The sequence below is a fragment of the Frieseomelitta varia genome, unplaced genomic scaffold (genome assembly GCF_011392965.1).
Source record: "Frieseomelitta varia isolate USP_RPSP 00005682 unplaced genomic scaffold, Fvar_1.2 scaffold_15, whole genome shotgun sequence".
In the NCBI taxonomy this organism is placed as follows: domain Eukaryota; kingdom Metazoa; phylum Arthropoda; class Insecta; order Hymenoptera; family Apidae; genus Frieseomelitta; species Frieseomelitta varia.
The window spans coordinates 19,103-34,347 of record NW_025109194.1 but is presented as its reverse complement, the minus strand read 5'-3'; the positions used below and the strand labels follow the sequence as shown (position 1 = coordinate 34,347).

Sequence of the window (15,245 nt, the reverse complement as noted above, 5' to 3'; positions counted from 1 at the left end):
TTGTCTATTTTCAACTGAGCGATCTAATGATTTGTGATTGCCTGATGTAAATGTAATTTAACAGTGGCTGAATCGCTTTGTTTTGATAAAAAAAGAATTAAAATAAAAAAAGTAATGTGCTGTTATTTTTATAGTTTGAAGTACCAAAGAAGATTTTTAATGCAATGTGAACGTTATTAATAAATTAAAACTGGCTGCAAAGAATTAAATATATGCATGACTTGCTATTTAATAAAAAATACTTTCTTTTGAGGCTATAAAGAAGCTACAAAGATGGATTAAACGAATTACTAAGAAAATAATGTTATACTAACAAGCAAGAGGATTATATTGTAGAATATTGTTGTAAAATCTCTATTTTTATTTAATAAATTTATCTAAGTTTCTAATAAGTTTATCTAATAAATTTTACAATTACGTTACGAATAATTATTGCATCACCTTCGTATTTGTCGAAAAACGAACATTATTTTGCGTTTCTCGGCGAAGAGGGAAACGAAAATGTTATGCAAACCGTGACTTGCTCACGATTCTGACATACTCTGAAATGAAATGTAAAGATGTCATTGACGATCAGTACAACAACCATCATGACCCGAAGAATAATTCAAGTTCACTTAGTAGACTGTGAATCTATCAATCCGACGCAGACAATCGAACGTCAACGTTTGTAACTATAACATCCATATATCATATAAAATTTAAATATTTCGTAATTAAATATAGTCTTTAGCTTAATGACTTTAATCAATAACCTCTACGCGAAACAATTTTAATGTTTCCATCTTAATCATCTCGTAGTATCGTGGCGGCACTTGGTGAACCTTAACTTGATAATGCAAAAAAAAAAAAAAAGAAAAAAAACGAAAGCTCGTTCGTTGTATAAATTATCATACATCACCAGCAAATCTATCGACGAAAGTATTTTCGAAACGAACGAGACGATTTAAGAGGACTTTGTCTCGCTAGCATTCTTCCCATCGTCCGAACGAACAGCCGCCACGTTCTCGTTTTTCGTCACCGATCTTATCTCCTTCCTCGAGTCACCGTACTGACTGTTGAAGAAGAGAGCGACACCTTCCTTCTTCGTGGATATTTCTCTGTTCGATTCAGCCTCGGTGTTGTCACCAGGTTGTCCGAGCAACGCGTTGGAATCTTTCCTCCGATCATTCTGTTCCACAGTGATGTAATGTCCTTTAGGGACTTCCGTATCGCCAGCCTGTGGTAAATTACTATACACGTGTTGCAACTGTTGTTCCTCCGGCTGGCCGTGAACTTGTATCTGCCCCTGTTCAGGCTGTTCGATGGCCGCGAGTATATCTTGCAAGAGACCGTTAGACAGCACCTGATCGTGTCTGATGCTGCCATCCGAATTCTCCGTCCCTAATCCTCCGTCGGCAGCTTGGATTTGCAACGTGTACGTCCCCTTGGAGCCCTGAACCTCGAAACCGTCCCCGTTCAATCCCTTCACCAAGGACAGAGCTTCGCTGCCCTCGTGAGTGGTCAGAAATTGACTAGCATCCACCTCGTTCGCGGCTAGGTTCTTCGCTTGACTTAGGTCCAGGCCCGCGGTCAAAGCTTCGGCTCTGATCCCGTTGTTCTCTCGTTGGAATTGAACGTTCGAGGAGAACGAGTCCTGAGATTGTACGGCCGGTGGTGCCGAGAGCACGTTCGCCACATCGGTCGATTGACTGTGATCACTGGACACGACGTTGTCGGAGCTCTCAGGAGCGGCGTAACTCACGCCTATCGAACTGCCGTAGCTGTCCTTCAGATTCGTTTTAGGCTGATCGAAGTTCTGCAGGCTCAGCTGGCCGACCGACTGCGTGTTATCCAGCCCGCTCAACACGTTCGACAACGAGTCGACTTTGAAAAGCGAATTCTGATTCAGTCCGGCGGGGAGTGCCGCGCCGAAACTCGGGCCGACGTTCAACGAGTGACTTCCGAGATCTTCGAAGCTGTACCGCGTGCCAGGTGCCGTTTGCTGGAGGCCGCAATCGTGTCCACCACCTGTCGACAACGGGAAATTCACAACCGGAGTGCCGTACGTGGTGGTAACAGCGTTGCTGATGCCGTCGTATAAATTGCTGCCAAAGCCGGCGGAGCTGGAGACGAAGGAAGAAGCGGGACCAAAGTTAGGCGCCCCGTACGTCAACACCGGCGCTGGTGTGTTAAAATCACCGAATGACAATGGCGTTCCATAGTGAGCGTTCGGTGCCGCCATTGGTGAGTTCAAGCTGACGCTAGGCAATTTCTTGAAAGCGACTGGAGCGTTATGGATGGGTAACTGTTGCTCGAACGAAAATGGCGAGAGGTAAGTTTTTGGCGCTTTAGCGGCTAGCTCCGCGTGTCTCGGCGGTGGCAAGTAGCGATTAAGGTTAGTCAAAAGTCCGCTGGGAATGGATTCTTTGAATTTGATCGGCTCGCGATTCCTTGGCGGAATCAGGGTACCTGGAGGTGCAAGTGGATGTCTGAAGGATCCAGGGGGATGATAGTGTTGCAGAGTTTGCTTGAAAAGTACGTTGCCGTGTAGTCCGACGGAGGAAAACGAGGATGCTCGACCTGCCTCGGCAGCTGGATAAGGACCATTTGATGAGTATGATGATGAAGGAGGTGCACCATAGGAATCGAGCGCGGGAGGTGGTGGCAAAGGAATACCCGACTCAATGGGATTCAACTTTCCAAACGAAACGCCTGATAACGGCGGTGGGCCGTAGCTATTGGAAGGTCCGTTTAACGACAGCGACAGATCGTTTCCTAGATTTTGAAACGCGTGAGAGCTACCAAAATTCGAATTGACACCGGCATCAAGCAGGGGTAATTTCAACGTCGGCAATCCAGCGGTAAGGTCCGAGGTTAGAGACGGATTCGTAGGCAGTAACTCGAATCCAACTGTTTTCACGACTGAAAGTGGTTCTACCTTTGGCACTTCGTACTGTAAATTAATCCCACCTTGGATATCATTCTGGGGTTCCTTCTTTGGCGGGCTTTCGTTGTGAAACGGTTCGTATTCCGGCAACGGGGGTGGCGGCAATCCTTTATTGTCGTTAGAACCAGATCTCACCGAGGTCTTCAAGTCCTGTGCCTCGGGACTGTGAATCGGTACGCCGTACGAATCGCTCGGCACGTTCGGATTCTCAACGACGTTGTTCGTAGACTGCGGACGCTGTAAATCCAAGGATGAACCGTCTATAATCCTCTGCTCCTCGGATGGAGGTCCGTAAATATTCGTAGGCTGTTGATTGCCCAATCCAGCAATTGGTTGCCAACCATCGTACTTTATGTCGGGTGGAGTAGGTGGTGCTGGCACGCCTGGCGGAGGAACTGGCGGTCTGTACAGATCAGGTGGTCCATATTGTGATTCAGGTACCACTCCAAGCGATGGCGGTGGAGGTGGTCCGTAGTTGCCGCTCGATTGCGAACTAAACTGAACAGCCAGTTTTTGCGGAGGCACACCGTAGGTATCGAAAGGCACTGGGATAGCAGGTCCGTGCGCCGGGTTTGTTGGTCCAAGACCGGAGGATCCTACCGCTATGTATTGATTGGATGTGAATTTCAATGGTGGACCGTACTGAGGTTTCGGCAGTCTGAACGAACCGAACGAATATGGCGGTCCATGGTATTGCTTTGGTGGTCCATAGTGAAGTTTCAACGAGCCGAAGTTTAGCTTCGATGACAAAGGAGACAGAGGAGGGCCGAAACTTTGTTTTGGTGGACCGTGAAGCGGTTTAATATTCCGTGGTGGCCCGTATGAAGCTAATGGTGGACCGTAGATGGGTGGTGGAAGATCTGGTGGTGGCGGCGGGTATATGGGTGTTGGTCCTTGATCACCTGTTAACTCTGGTGGACCGTAAACCGGCACTGGTCCTTTAATATTTGATCCAATTGGTGGCCCGTAATCATCGGAAGGTGGACCGTAATTACTTATTCTTTCGTCAGCCTTAATTTCGTTCGGATTCTCTTTCTCCTTGTTGGCCAGCGATTGCGATTGCGCTTTGTTAACCACTGCGTGAACTTGATGTCCGATCAACAGGACGCAGAGCAGCGTGATTGTCATCTGAAATGAAAACGAAACACTTCTTCAATTTTCCTGTCGTTATTGTTCGATGACGTTTAAATAAAGAAAAAATTTGAAGGCACAAAGTTGCACATAAAACAATTTTCTATCGAGTTTCTATTTTCTAAATTTTATTTTTTAAAATATAAATTTTATAAAAATACACAAGCTGATAGTAAATATCTTTTCTTTAATCTTATTATAGTGTTTGAAATTTTATATCTCAATCTCATATATTTTGTTTGTGTTTTAAGGATCGGTCAGATTTTGAATGTTTCAATATAGCCTTTAAATATAGTATAAATATTGTTGAGTCGAAATGATTATAATAATTTATGCTAGATTACTAAAATTTACGGCATTTCATTTTATTTTGTATTTTATAACCATGATAGAAACTAGTGATTGAATAAAAATCAAAAATTACTATGATTCCCAACGATATCAATTAAGAATTAAATTTAAAAATTCTACGTTCAAAGCATAGAATCCTGCGTATTAACAAGGATTCTTTCACATTTTTCTTAAGACTAGTTAAGAATAAAAAGGTACGAAGGATTAACACAGCGTGACTAAAATAATAGGTAACTAGTTATTTATTAAACGATAATGGCTATGGTTATCGTTTAGAACGTAGTAAGACTTAACTAGAGCGTAGACCTAAGTAACTTATTTAATTTTCTGTACCAAATAAGGAAAAAATGAGATTGGAGAAAATGAACATTTCATGAATATGAGCATGTCCAGGGTGATTAAAATATTTCTACAAAATTAATATTAACATTTAATATTTAAATAATACAAACATAATGTAATATGTAAATAATTAAATATTAATTTTTTAATGTAATATTTAATATTTTATCAAAAGAGAAAATTAGTATTATCAAGTAGATTTTATTAATTAAACTTTCTGCCGGTTTAGTTTTCTATGCATTAAATCATGAATTCAAATTGTTCTGCTCTATTCAATTGAATATCTTTTTGTTATCATATTCGATAATAAACACAAAATTACTGAAATTTCTAGGTTTGAGAGTTAGAGCTACTAGCGTAGCCTTCTCCTGTTCTAATTAGTTGGTTGGGAACATAAGTGTAGCTCGGTATCGTGTACACATTTCGCTCGTGCCAGCACATATTGTCTAGGGTTCCGAATTGAAGGCCGTGAGAGACTTTAAGCTAGTTTACAACCACGGTTGGCGCAAGGCAAACCAGTCATCCCGATGCGTGTGAGAATTATGTGAACCTGTATTTACTCACTGTAAGTATTAAACGCATGCGCCCGTAAATAATTACGTTAATTACAAACATGAGTGTACCCTGTATGGGCAAAAGAAATTGTATTTTCACTTTAATCGTATTGTTCTTGATTTGATTGGAAGCTCGTTATCGAAGATTTTACATAATACTGATAATACATTACTTAATAATTCGGTCCACTTTCGTGTCGAGATTGTTTCGTTGTGTAATGAAAAATAAATAGCCTAGAATTTTAATGTACATCGCCGTGCGACACAGAAAAATATTATATTATTTAATTATTAAATTTATTATTATTGTATTATTTATAATATTATATTGTACTGTATAAATATCACCTGTTAAATATAATAATATATGTCATATAATATAATACAATTAAGTATTTAGAAAAAAAGAAAGACCTATAAATCCATTTATATTTAATTAATGCTTTCATGCCTTGACATAATTTTCTTCTAGAACTACCCTTAATGTATGTAATAATTCTTCAATTATATAGAAAATATTCCAAGTAAATATTGTTTAGTTTCATAATCAAGACAAAATATGATATTCAATTTTTAAAAAAAATGAGAGGATTTTATTTTCTCCTAGTACTCTAATCTCTTGTACTCCAGATAAGCAGTTCATTCTATATATATTCCTTTCTTGTTAAATACGAAAATTCTATTAATTTTGTAAGTACGGACAATTATCAACTTCGATTAATATTAAAAGACTAGAATTAAAATTTTCCACACAATTTATCCAATTAATCTTCATTAAAATTAAAAACTGTATTCCGACATTCGTCGGAAAGTCTTATCTTCTTCTGTATTCATCTATTTTTATAAAAGAAGAACAGCAATTTATTATTTAAACTAACATTTATATCAATTACTACCTATAAATATGTCATTTATGTAGCAAATTTATTTATTCAATCGCTATACGTATTATTTCAACAAGTTACCATTTTAAATGTGTTATTAAAATATTTCTTGACAAGTGAATTTCAACATTCAATTTTGAAAAAAAATATACAATTTATATTAATGTTCCATTACTAATATTTATTTCTAATAGAAAATAAAAAGTATATATTTGGTACGTCTAATATCAGTAACGCAAGGAATCTTGAAAATAATGAAATAACCCCTAGATCATCTACTTTACACTTTTCTTCATTTTTGCTACGATAATCATAGGGTTAAATAAGAACAATGATGGAAAGTAGGTTAACTGACCTCCTTAGAACGAAGTGAACGAAGAAAGTGTTGTAAGCAGTGCAAATGTTGTAATTTCCTACATACAATGGACAAAAATAATAATTGTGTTTTTTATTTAAGACCTTTTCTGTTATAAAATGTCTAAAACAAAGATACTCTAATATTTCTTAAAGCTTAAATCTATTTCAAGGAAAAGGGTCGCTGCAATTAGATTTATATCCCTTTTTTACAATAATAGATATGCATTTCACTTTATTTCACTGTAATGACCAGTTTGTATTTCAGGAAAGATACTGTATAGATAAATACGAAACAATTTGGCAACGCGCAAGTTTAAAGTAATAAAGGTCACCAAGAAGTGCATGTCATCCTTGCAAGTCTTAAGTGGCACAATGACCGAGATGCAAGGTTAACATAATATGCCGCACTTTCTCCCAAGTGCATCAACGAGAAATGCAACGCAAGAACACATCGCGCATTGAGTGGAGAAACATGCAAATGTATCTCGAATTTCTATACATCTTTTAACAGCTCTTGTTCATTGGAATTTTTGTACTACGAATTTTACATTACAGTAGGTATTGTATTACAGTGTCAGTATTATTACATTATTAAATTATATTCTTATTTTAATTACAGCATGGCAGTACTAAGTTATTATTAAAACTGATAATTAACAATTGTCTTGAAAGTCTATATATTCAAATATCAATTTCGCTAAACGTCAGTGAGTATGTGAAAGTTCAACGATTGTGCGTTCTGAAAATCAATAAAGTTGTATTTTTATGGGTTTATCTATTTCATATATGATATACATAATGCGTAATTTATGTAAATGTATATTCACCGCAATTTTAATTCGTAAATAATTTTATAAATGTTTAATTTGAACATGTAAATTTCCAAGTTGATAAAAACACATACAAATTTAAATGAATTTATTTCTTCACATAAATCATATAAACTTTTTATATGTTTCAATTCTAAAACTACTGAACTTTTAATAACCTATTCGTTATATAAATTCATAAATAAACTGTACATAGGACATACACATTTATTCCAATAATAGTTACGAAATGTGAAAAAAATATTCATTTGACAATTTGTAGCTATTTGTAAAAATGAAAATATAAATAAAACGAAAAAGAATTTTAACATTTCTCGATTCTCATTAATTTTTACATAAATCTTATCCTGTATAAAGGCTAAAGGTTATAAGTGTATTTTGTTTAAGAAGTAAACATTGGTCGTTGTACAAAAATAGTACAAAAGGTATCGATTTCTACTTAATTTCGATAAAAGAGAGAGAGAAAAAAATGAATTACAACCGCTTATAACTATGTGACAGGTAATAAGTTACGCTGTTACCGCAGATAGCGTGAGTTGGAAGCATTTGTCACAAAAATAGCATTGATTGATGACCTCCGAGAGAGCATTTTCAAATCTTTATATTTTTCTTTTATCAGAACATTTAACACATTCTTCTTCTTTAAACACTGTATTTCAATGTCAGAATGAACGTTAATATACGACATATATATATACATAAATATAAATATGAATTTTTTACATGCTGTATATAAATTTATTTGCGTAACTGAAATTACGTAACTATTATTATAGTACTTAGAAAAGAAATTTTATAGTAAGTAAAAAAGGATTTAATATTATAAAATACAATAAAAGTAATTTTAACTAAATGACAACAGAATGAAAGAATATAACCCAAATAGGAATTTCTGAAAATTAAATATTGTGATAATACATGCTCGTATTATACTGATTTTTATTTTAACTACTGTTGCGCTTTATGATGCCTATAAGAAACATAAGCCTCGTTAAAACTTTCGCTAGACTGCGGATTTTTATGTACTTATACTTTCAAACTGTGAAATTGCATAAATATAAAAAGATCTATAAAATATCTAAATAATCGTTTTTATTATATTCTTAGAATATAAATTTACGTAAAAATCTGCAATTTAGCATTTGCTAAATATAACATGAAGATATTGTTAAACTTTGTATAAATTATGAATATCAATGCACATCCATGTTAATTTTTTTCAATAAAAAATCGTTAGCTTTTAAAAGAGAATTCGGATTCAACATTTGGTTTGATGAACGTACTCAGGATATTTTGGAACGAAATTAGTAGATTGCGTGGTTGAAATGTCTAGATGTATCTTAATAAGTGGGACTTGTCATCAGAGACGAATTTAGCACGCATGAATAGTAAAAGAAGGTCAAGTAAACATTTTAACATAACTTTCTAACGATATTACAACTGTATTTGTGCAGATATTTTCACAGAAATGTTGAAGAAACTGTGAAAACCCTTATAAGTTTGTACGAAATGTTTTTTTTAAAAAACTACATTTGATACAAGAATTCAATTCATATATTAGTATAGATAAATACTTATCACACGCACAAATGAAATTATTATTATCATTAATTTTTTATTATTATATGATACTCCCATTTATACATATGTTCGGTATTACATTTAAGTAACAAATACAAATTGATCCATATTAAATGGTGAAAATGATCCATATTAAATGTAAAAAATGTAAGAAAATTATTGATAAAAATTAAAATAAATTTTCAATAAAAATTTAAATCAAATTGAAATTAATATAAATTAATTTGAAGCAAATTAAAATTCAAATGAAATATAAATTAATTTAAAATTAATTTGAATTGAATTAAATCTAAAAGATTAATTTAAAAATAATCTTCAGATTATTTTGAAAATCTATGATGACATTTTTAAATAAAATTTAAATTAGAATTTAATTTATTCATTAAACAGTGTGTAACGTCTGTCTCTTTCCTTCAGAATCTACTAATTATCTTCTAATTTCTTATTTTTTTACAAGGAGATGTATCTTTACGATCAACTTCTTTGTTCTTAAGCTCAACAAATTATTTCTTAACAATGATTTATAACCATGATCTAATAGTGACTCATGTTCTTTAACATTTCTTAATGTAACTATTAAGTTCTGCGATTTAATTTCCTCTATTGAACAGTTTTTTCCATTTCATTGTCTATTTTCTAATATTCTTAGAAACAGACAAGAGTTTACTTAAGCAATGACGTTATACTTCCCTAAACATTAATCTATTTGCATTTGTAACGTTCTATAAAAACAATTTTCTCGGTTGTTATCATCGGTATTCATGCTTGCAATGTCAGTGATTATAGCCATGAAGTCGTTAACATTATTTATATCGTATAGAGTAACAACAAGCGAGACGTAAAATGGAAAGTTTTTACAAGTAAAATTGATTATTCCAATTGTATGAAAAAACATTGTTAAACCTCTAAAAAGGAGATATGATAATTTCTTAATCATGATATTCATAGTAATGAAAATGCGAGTGACACGAATGATTTCATGTACCAACGAAAAAGTGACGTATTCTGGTACATGAAGAATATATATAACAGTAAAAATATGACAAATTTTCTCAAAGAAAATGATAGTGAGAAATTGAAAAAAATGATATAAATTCCATTCCATAAATACTAAAGGTACACTATCGTTCAAAATTCTTAGAGCAAGCACTATAATTGTTTCAAAACTAGGAAAAAATTGAAAAAAATTTTTCAAACAGCAATACATATAAATTCTAATATAAACGTATCAATAAATCACAAGACATGTATTTATATATCATCTGTTATAGTATAACAAATTATAATTTCCTTTTACCAAAAACTCTTCCACGAAGAATCCATTTCTTTATCTAGTTTCAACTACATCGGAGATTCACAAACATTCTCGAAAGTGTATCCTTTTACATCCACCCAGGGTGCAAATGATTAATTCTTGATGCAGTTTCTTTCTATATCGTTCTCACGTGGCAAAGGTGCACTCCTAACGACGTGATGCACCCACTTATTGAGACGCGACCTATACGCTCGCGTGTGCAATACTTTACACGTAGGTTGTATCCAGAACGGGTAGACAGGCGAGTGCATCGATGTAGGCAGATTGTGACTAGGTCAAACACCTCCTTCATGCATAGTCATATATTCCGACCACGTAGGACGAGTGCACGTAACGCGGTGGAAACCATTACTTCTTATCGAACGATACGATTCACCGGGAAATCCGATGTTTATTTCACTTTTGCTTCCGCCTTTGAATCGCAACTTTTTCCCGCGCGCACGTGCGCTCTCTATACTTTGTCGTAAATTGATAAAAACTTTCGGAACGAAGAATCGATTAAAGCACTGACACTAAGACGTTATAAACTTCCTACAGCATGTACACTTTCACTTGAGAATCTCTAAACACTTCTTATCTCTGATCTTCAATATTTTCTAGTACATAACAAAATTTTTCAATCGCACGTGCATTTTATAATGCAATTATTAATGCACTTCACAGATCCTTTGATGTATATATTATTTAATTGAATTCTTCAGTTTATAACGTAATAAATTAATTAGATTGCAGAATAACAAACTGAAACGAGAAATCATTAGTTCATTCATTCAATCCTGCTGCGGTTCTCAAATTTTTATATTTAAATCCCTCGCTCAATCTAGGAGACGCATTTATAATGTTTCAAGGAGATGTTCAACGTAAAACTTAAAAATCATACACGATCTGATGAAAATTCTTTTAAATTTTGTTTAAACTCGAGATATTTGCGAATTTTTAGAGAAACATAAATGTATACCAAAAGGTATACAGCAGAGAAAGTGCACGATGCATTTACGAGTTTCGTTTACCGCTTCGAGGAACACGTGACGATTCTTTCCTTTTTTTTTTTCTTCCTTTTTGTTTGGCATCCTAGTAAACCGGTTGGTTGCAAAAACACAAGTTTGCTTAGCATATCCTATCTGATATTTACCAGCTTCAGCAATATATATGTAATAAATTTCGTCACAAGAATTTGAATGATGTGGAAAGTTTCTCACGCTTCAACTTTAGAACGAAATTTTTATTACTAACTGGAATGTAAATATTATGTAGGAGTGTAGGAGATTCTATTTGAAATGCTAATCAAATATTTATACAACGGAGAGACTAGTGAATGAAAATTCAGTTGGTTGGACTTGGTAATAGCTAGTTCTTATTGTTGGTACAAGAGACAATTTGTTGCATCAAGTTCTTACGCTTTGAACAATTTCTGCTTAATTGACTGAAACATAACTTATACAGTATTTGTTACATTATATTTTTATAGATTTTCTATGCATTGTATAAAGAATACTTTAATTCAAACGTAAAACTTTTTTAAACTAACGTGTAAAGCTCCATAAAATACAAAATAAAGAATAAAATTTTCATCATTTGGAAAGTAATATAATTAAAAATATGATTTAAAAAAGTGAATTTAATAAATACATATTTTTTTGATAAAAAAAAAGTATTGTATCAAAAATTAATTATATTAGTTATATTTATATTAATTGTAATAAAATTTCACAAAATAAAATATACACAATAGTTCTTATTTAAAAAAAATTGTAACAAAAGAAATAAAAAAGGAAAGCAATGAAAAATCATTCAATAATTACAATTTGCAGTTGATATCTGGATTTTTCAAATTTTAACTATCCAGAAATAAAATTTGCACATCAGAAATTCTAATGTACTACATTTTGAGTAATATATAAATATTTATTTATTTCTTTAATTCGTAAAATAACTATGTTTCCGCAACTTTCAAATGATAATTAACTTCCTGAATCGACAAAGGTTTAATATAAACTTATCATTTTCCAAAAAAAAAAAGAAATTAAAATTCAAAATTTAGCATCTCAATTGTCATTTTTCTATTTAAATTTCTCTAATTATATTTTAATACTTCGTCATCGTCCTTATGTCTACAATTATACGTCGATTACTGTAACTTCGAACTAAAATCGCTGCTTTCTATAAGACTTTCAGTCTTAATTGAACAGTAAAAGCTATAATCACTTTCATCACGTTTAGATATTCTCATAATGTTGATGCAACCGCGTGCTAAGGAATTGTAACACTGTCTACAATTAATTCAGTAGCCAAAATGATTTTTACTTTCACGTTGAAAGAGTTTACGACTTTTCATTTACCTTTGCTACAATTAACATTTCATCAAATCTTAACTGTTTAATACGTCACTGCCCACAGTGATCCTCGGTGAAGATGAATTTTTTTTTAAATTTATTTAAATAAAATAAATTTCGTCGACTGTGAAAGTATTTTAAAATAGAATAATTAAGATAAAGTATTGATTAAAGAATATGTTAGAACAAATAAGGTTAGATTAAAAATTATTAAGTGCTATTTCCTTATATTAGATCATTCAATAAGTAACATGAGTTTCTGAGAGTTACATTAAAAAGTAATAGAGAGATTCAGATAGTATATAAATTTCATTTATTATTAATTGTAAAAAAATTTGTTTCATCTGTTATTAATTTATTACTTTTTTAATTTATTAATTAATTAATAAATTTATTATTTATTATAAAACGATTTACTTTACTTATTATTGTAATAATATAGACAGAGTCATTTAAAATAATATTACTATAAAATTTGAATAGAAGATTTAAGAAAAGGGGATATAGAATTAGAAAAAGTATAAATTCATCACTAGTCAATTTCCAACAAGTAATTTCCTACTTTCATCTATTATACATAGTATACGAAGACCAACCGCAAAACCTAGATGACTCAATATTTTTCACTGGACGTACAGATAAAGAAATTTATAGATCGTGTCCCGCTTTCAATATGATCAGCTAATGATACATATATTTGACAGCAGATATTTATAAGATGAAAAGTGTCGAAAGAGAGAGTAACTGCTTGAGATTAATGACACCGGAACAGCCAATCAAAAATAAAGAAAGACTGAGTGCACGAATATCAAGAACCGATAAGAAACTTACAATTACTCAATCTGTGCTCTAATATCGTAGTTGTGCGGTTATCGGTAATGAATACTTTCCTACTAGCTATTTTGTAATTTGTATGCTCCGCTCTCACACGAAATTCGAATTCAGGGATTAACGTGGTTAACGTGTTTTCGTGAAACAGCTTTTCCGCTTCAATTGTACAATCTTATGGATATGTATACTGTATTTCGCAATATTTGACAAGGTGTTAAATATCTCTCAACATTTTTGTAATATTTGGAAAAATGCGTTTCTATTATTCACAATTCTGCCATCAAAGTTGCTGCAGAGCCTACTCTAAGATTATGGATTGATTGTAATTGAGTTTCAAACCTGACTCATCAACTTATAATATTTTTAATTGCTTTAGAATTCTAAATTTCAGATTAAAGAAACAGCGAAATACAAATGTGAATGACAAAAAATAGATTTTTTAAATTTCTTCCTCCTTGAAAAATGTAACGTCATATGTGTGACAAAATTTGATCTCCATAATATTTCCAATTCTTATCATCATCAATATCTCTACATGTATAGTTGACGCGATAATAAAACTTAACTAAAGAATGAAAAGAAATTAATTTAAAACGATATTACAATACAATATAATAATACAATAATATAAACATCACAGCTCACAATTAATTACAAAATATACACCGACCATAACTCAATCCATTAAGAACCATACAGCATTTTGTCATAATATTCAAAATACTTCTTTTTCTGAACTTTATAAAAATTTTAGAACCTACATAGAAAAAGTAGTAGTAAAAAATATCGAGTAAATTTTCAAAATTTCATGTCTGCAGTATTAAGGAATAGAATGTGAATTGATCGGGCACAAATTTCTAGCGGAACGTTGCGTTAATGAGTTATTCTAACGATAATAAATGATCATTCATGAAATCATAAATAATCGAGCAACAACTTTCCCAGATCTCGGCTCGAGGAGAAAATTACATCTACAGAGAACTACCGCGTTCACATCGAGAATCCTTCCTGTAAATCGACCGAGCTCTCGCGAGATCGCTGGTCCATCTCGATCACTCTGATCGATCCGTCAAGCATCAGTCGATCAAAGAACGAAAGTAATACAAAACTTTGTGAAATCGCGATCTTTCTTGTCGAAGGAGCACTGAACAACACACGAATCGTTCGTCCAACGAAAACGAAGACATAAAGCAACACGATGATTCTCGAGGATTGCACGATCACCTACCTTGCCTCGTAGCATGGTTGCATCCGCGCGAATTGCTGCCAGCACTGTACACAAATTGAACGACGAATTACTCTCTGTTTCTTTCTTTTTCTGCTTGGTTCCTTTTCTTCCTTTTCGACGCGCCGAAACAAGAAAAGGAGGAGCCAAGGCGCGCGCGCGACGTTTTCCTCGGTTTCAATCGAACGCGATTCTATAGTGTCGCGACGTGCACACCATCCTGACACTCTTCAACCGGTAGTCAACCTCTTTGACGGAGGGGACCCGCGACTCCGTCACTACTAACACAAAAAATGCTCGCTCTCGTATGAACACTCCGCTTATATAGACTCTGAGAGAGGGGTACTAGTTGCTGGAATTCTCTCTGCCGAGTAAATCGAGGAAACGACTAACCAGAGAGAGAGAGAGAGAGAGAGAGAGAGAGAGAAAGAGAAGAGTAATGAACAGCGACGGCGAAGACGAGGGAGGGAGTGAACAGAGAGAGAGAGAGAGAGAGAGAGAGAGAGAGAGAGAGAGAGAGTGAGAAAGGGAGGAGAGTGGAAGAGAGTCGCGGTGATGTTCAGGACGTGAAGACAGGGAGAG

The 15,245-nt window shown here is 33.6% G+C and overlaps 1 protein-coding gene across 2 annotated transcripts; it reads right to left on the bottom strand.

Annotated features, from left to right (window-relative positions):
- Positions 1-352: 352 nt before the first annotated feature.
- LOC122535085 (proline-rich extensin-like protein EPR1) lies at positions 353-14,934 on the bottom strand. Of its 2 annotated transcripts, XM_043666302.1 has the most exons (3): positions 14,667-14,934; positions 2,953-4,057; positions 353-2,010 (listed from the first exon to the last, which is right to left on the bottom strand). In XM_043666302.1, exons 1-3 carry the CDS (start codon positions 14,679-14,681, stop codon positions 947-949), a joined length of 2,184 nt encoding a protein of 727 aa, XP_043522237.1. In that variant the 5' UTR covers positions 14,682-14,934; the 3' UTR covers positions 353-946. The 2 variants fall into 2 exon arrangements, with proteins under 2 accessions (XP_043522237.1, XP_043522228.1); XM_043666293.1 differs by having other exon boundaries at positions 353-4,057.
- Positions 14,935-15,245: the final 311 nt, after the last annotated feature.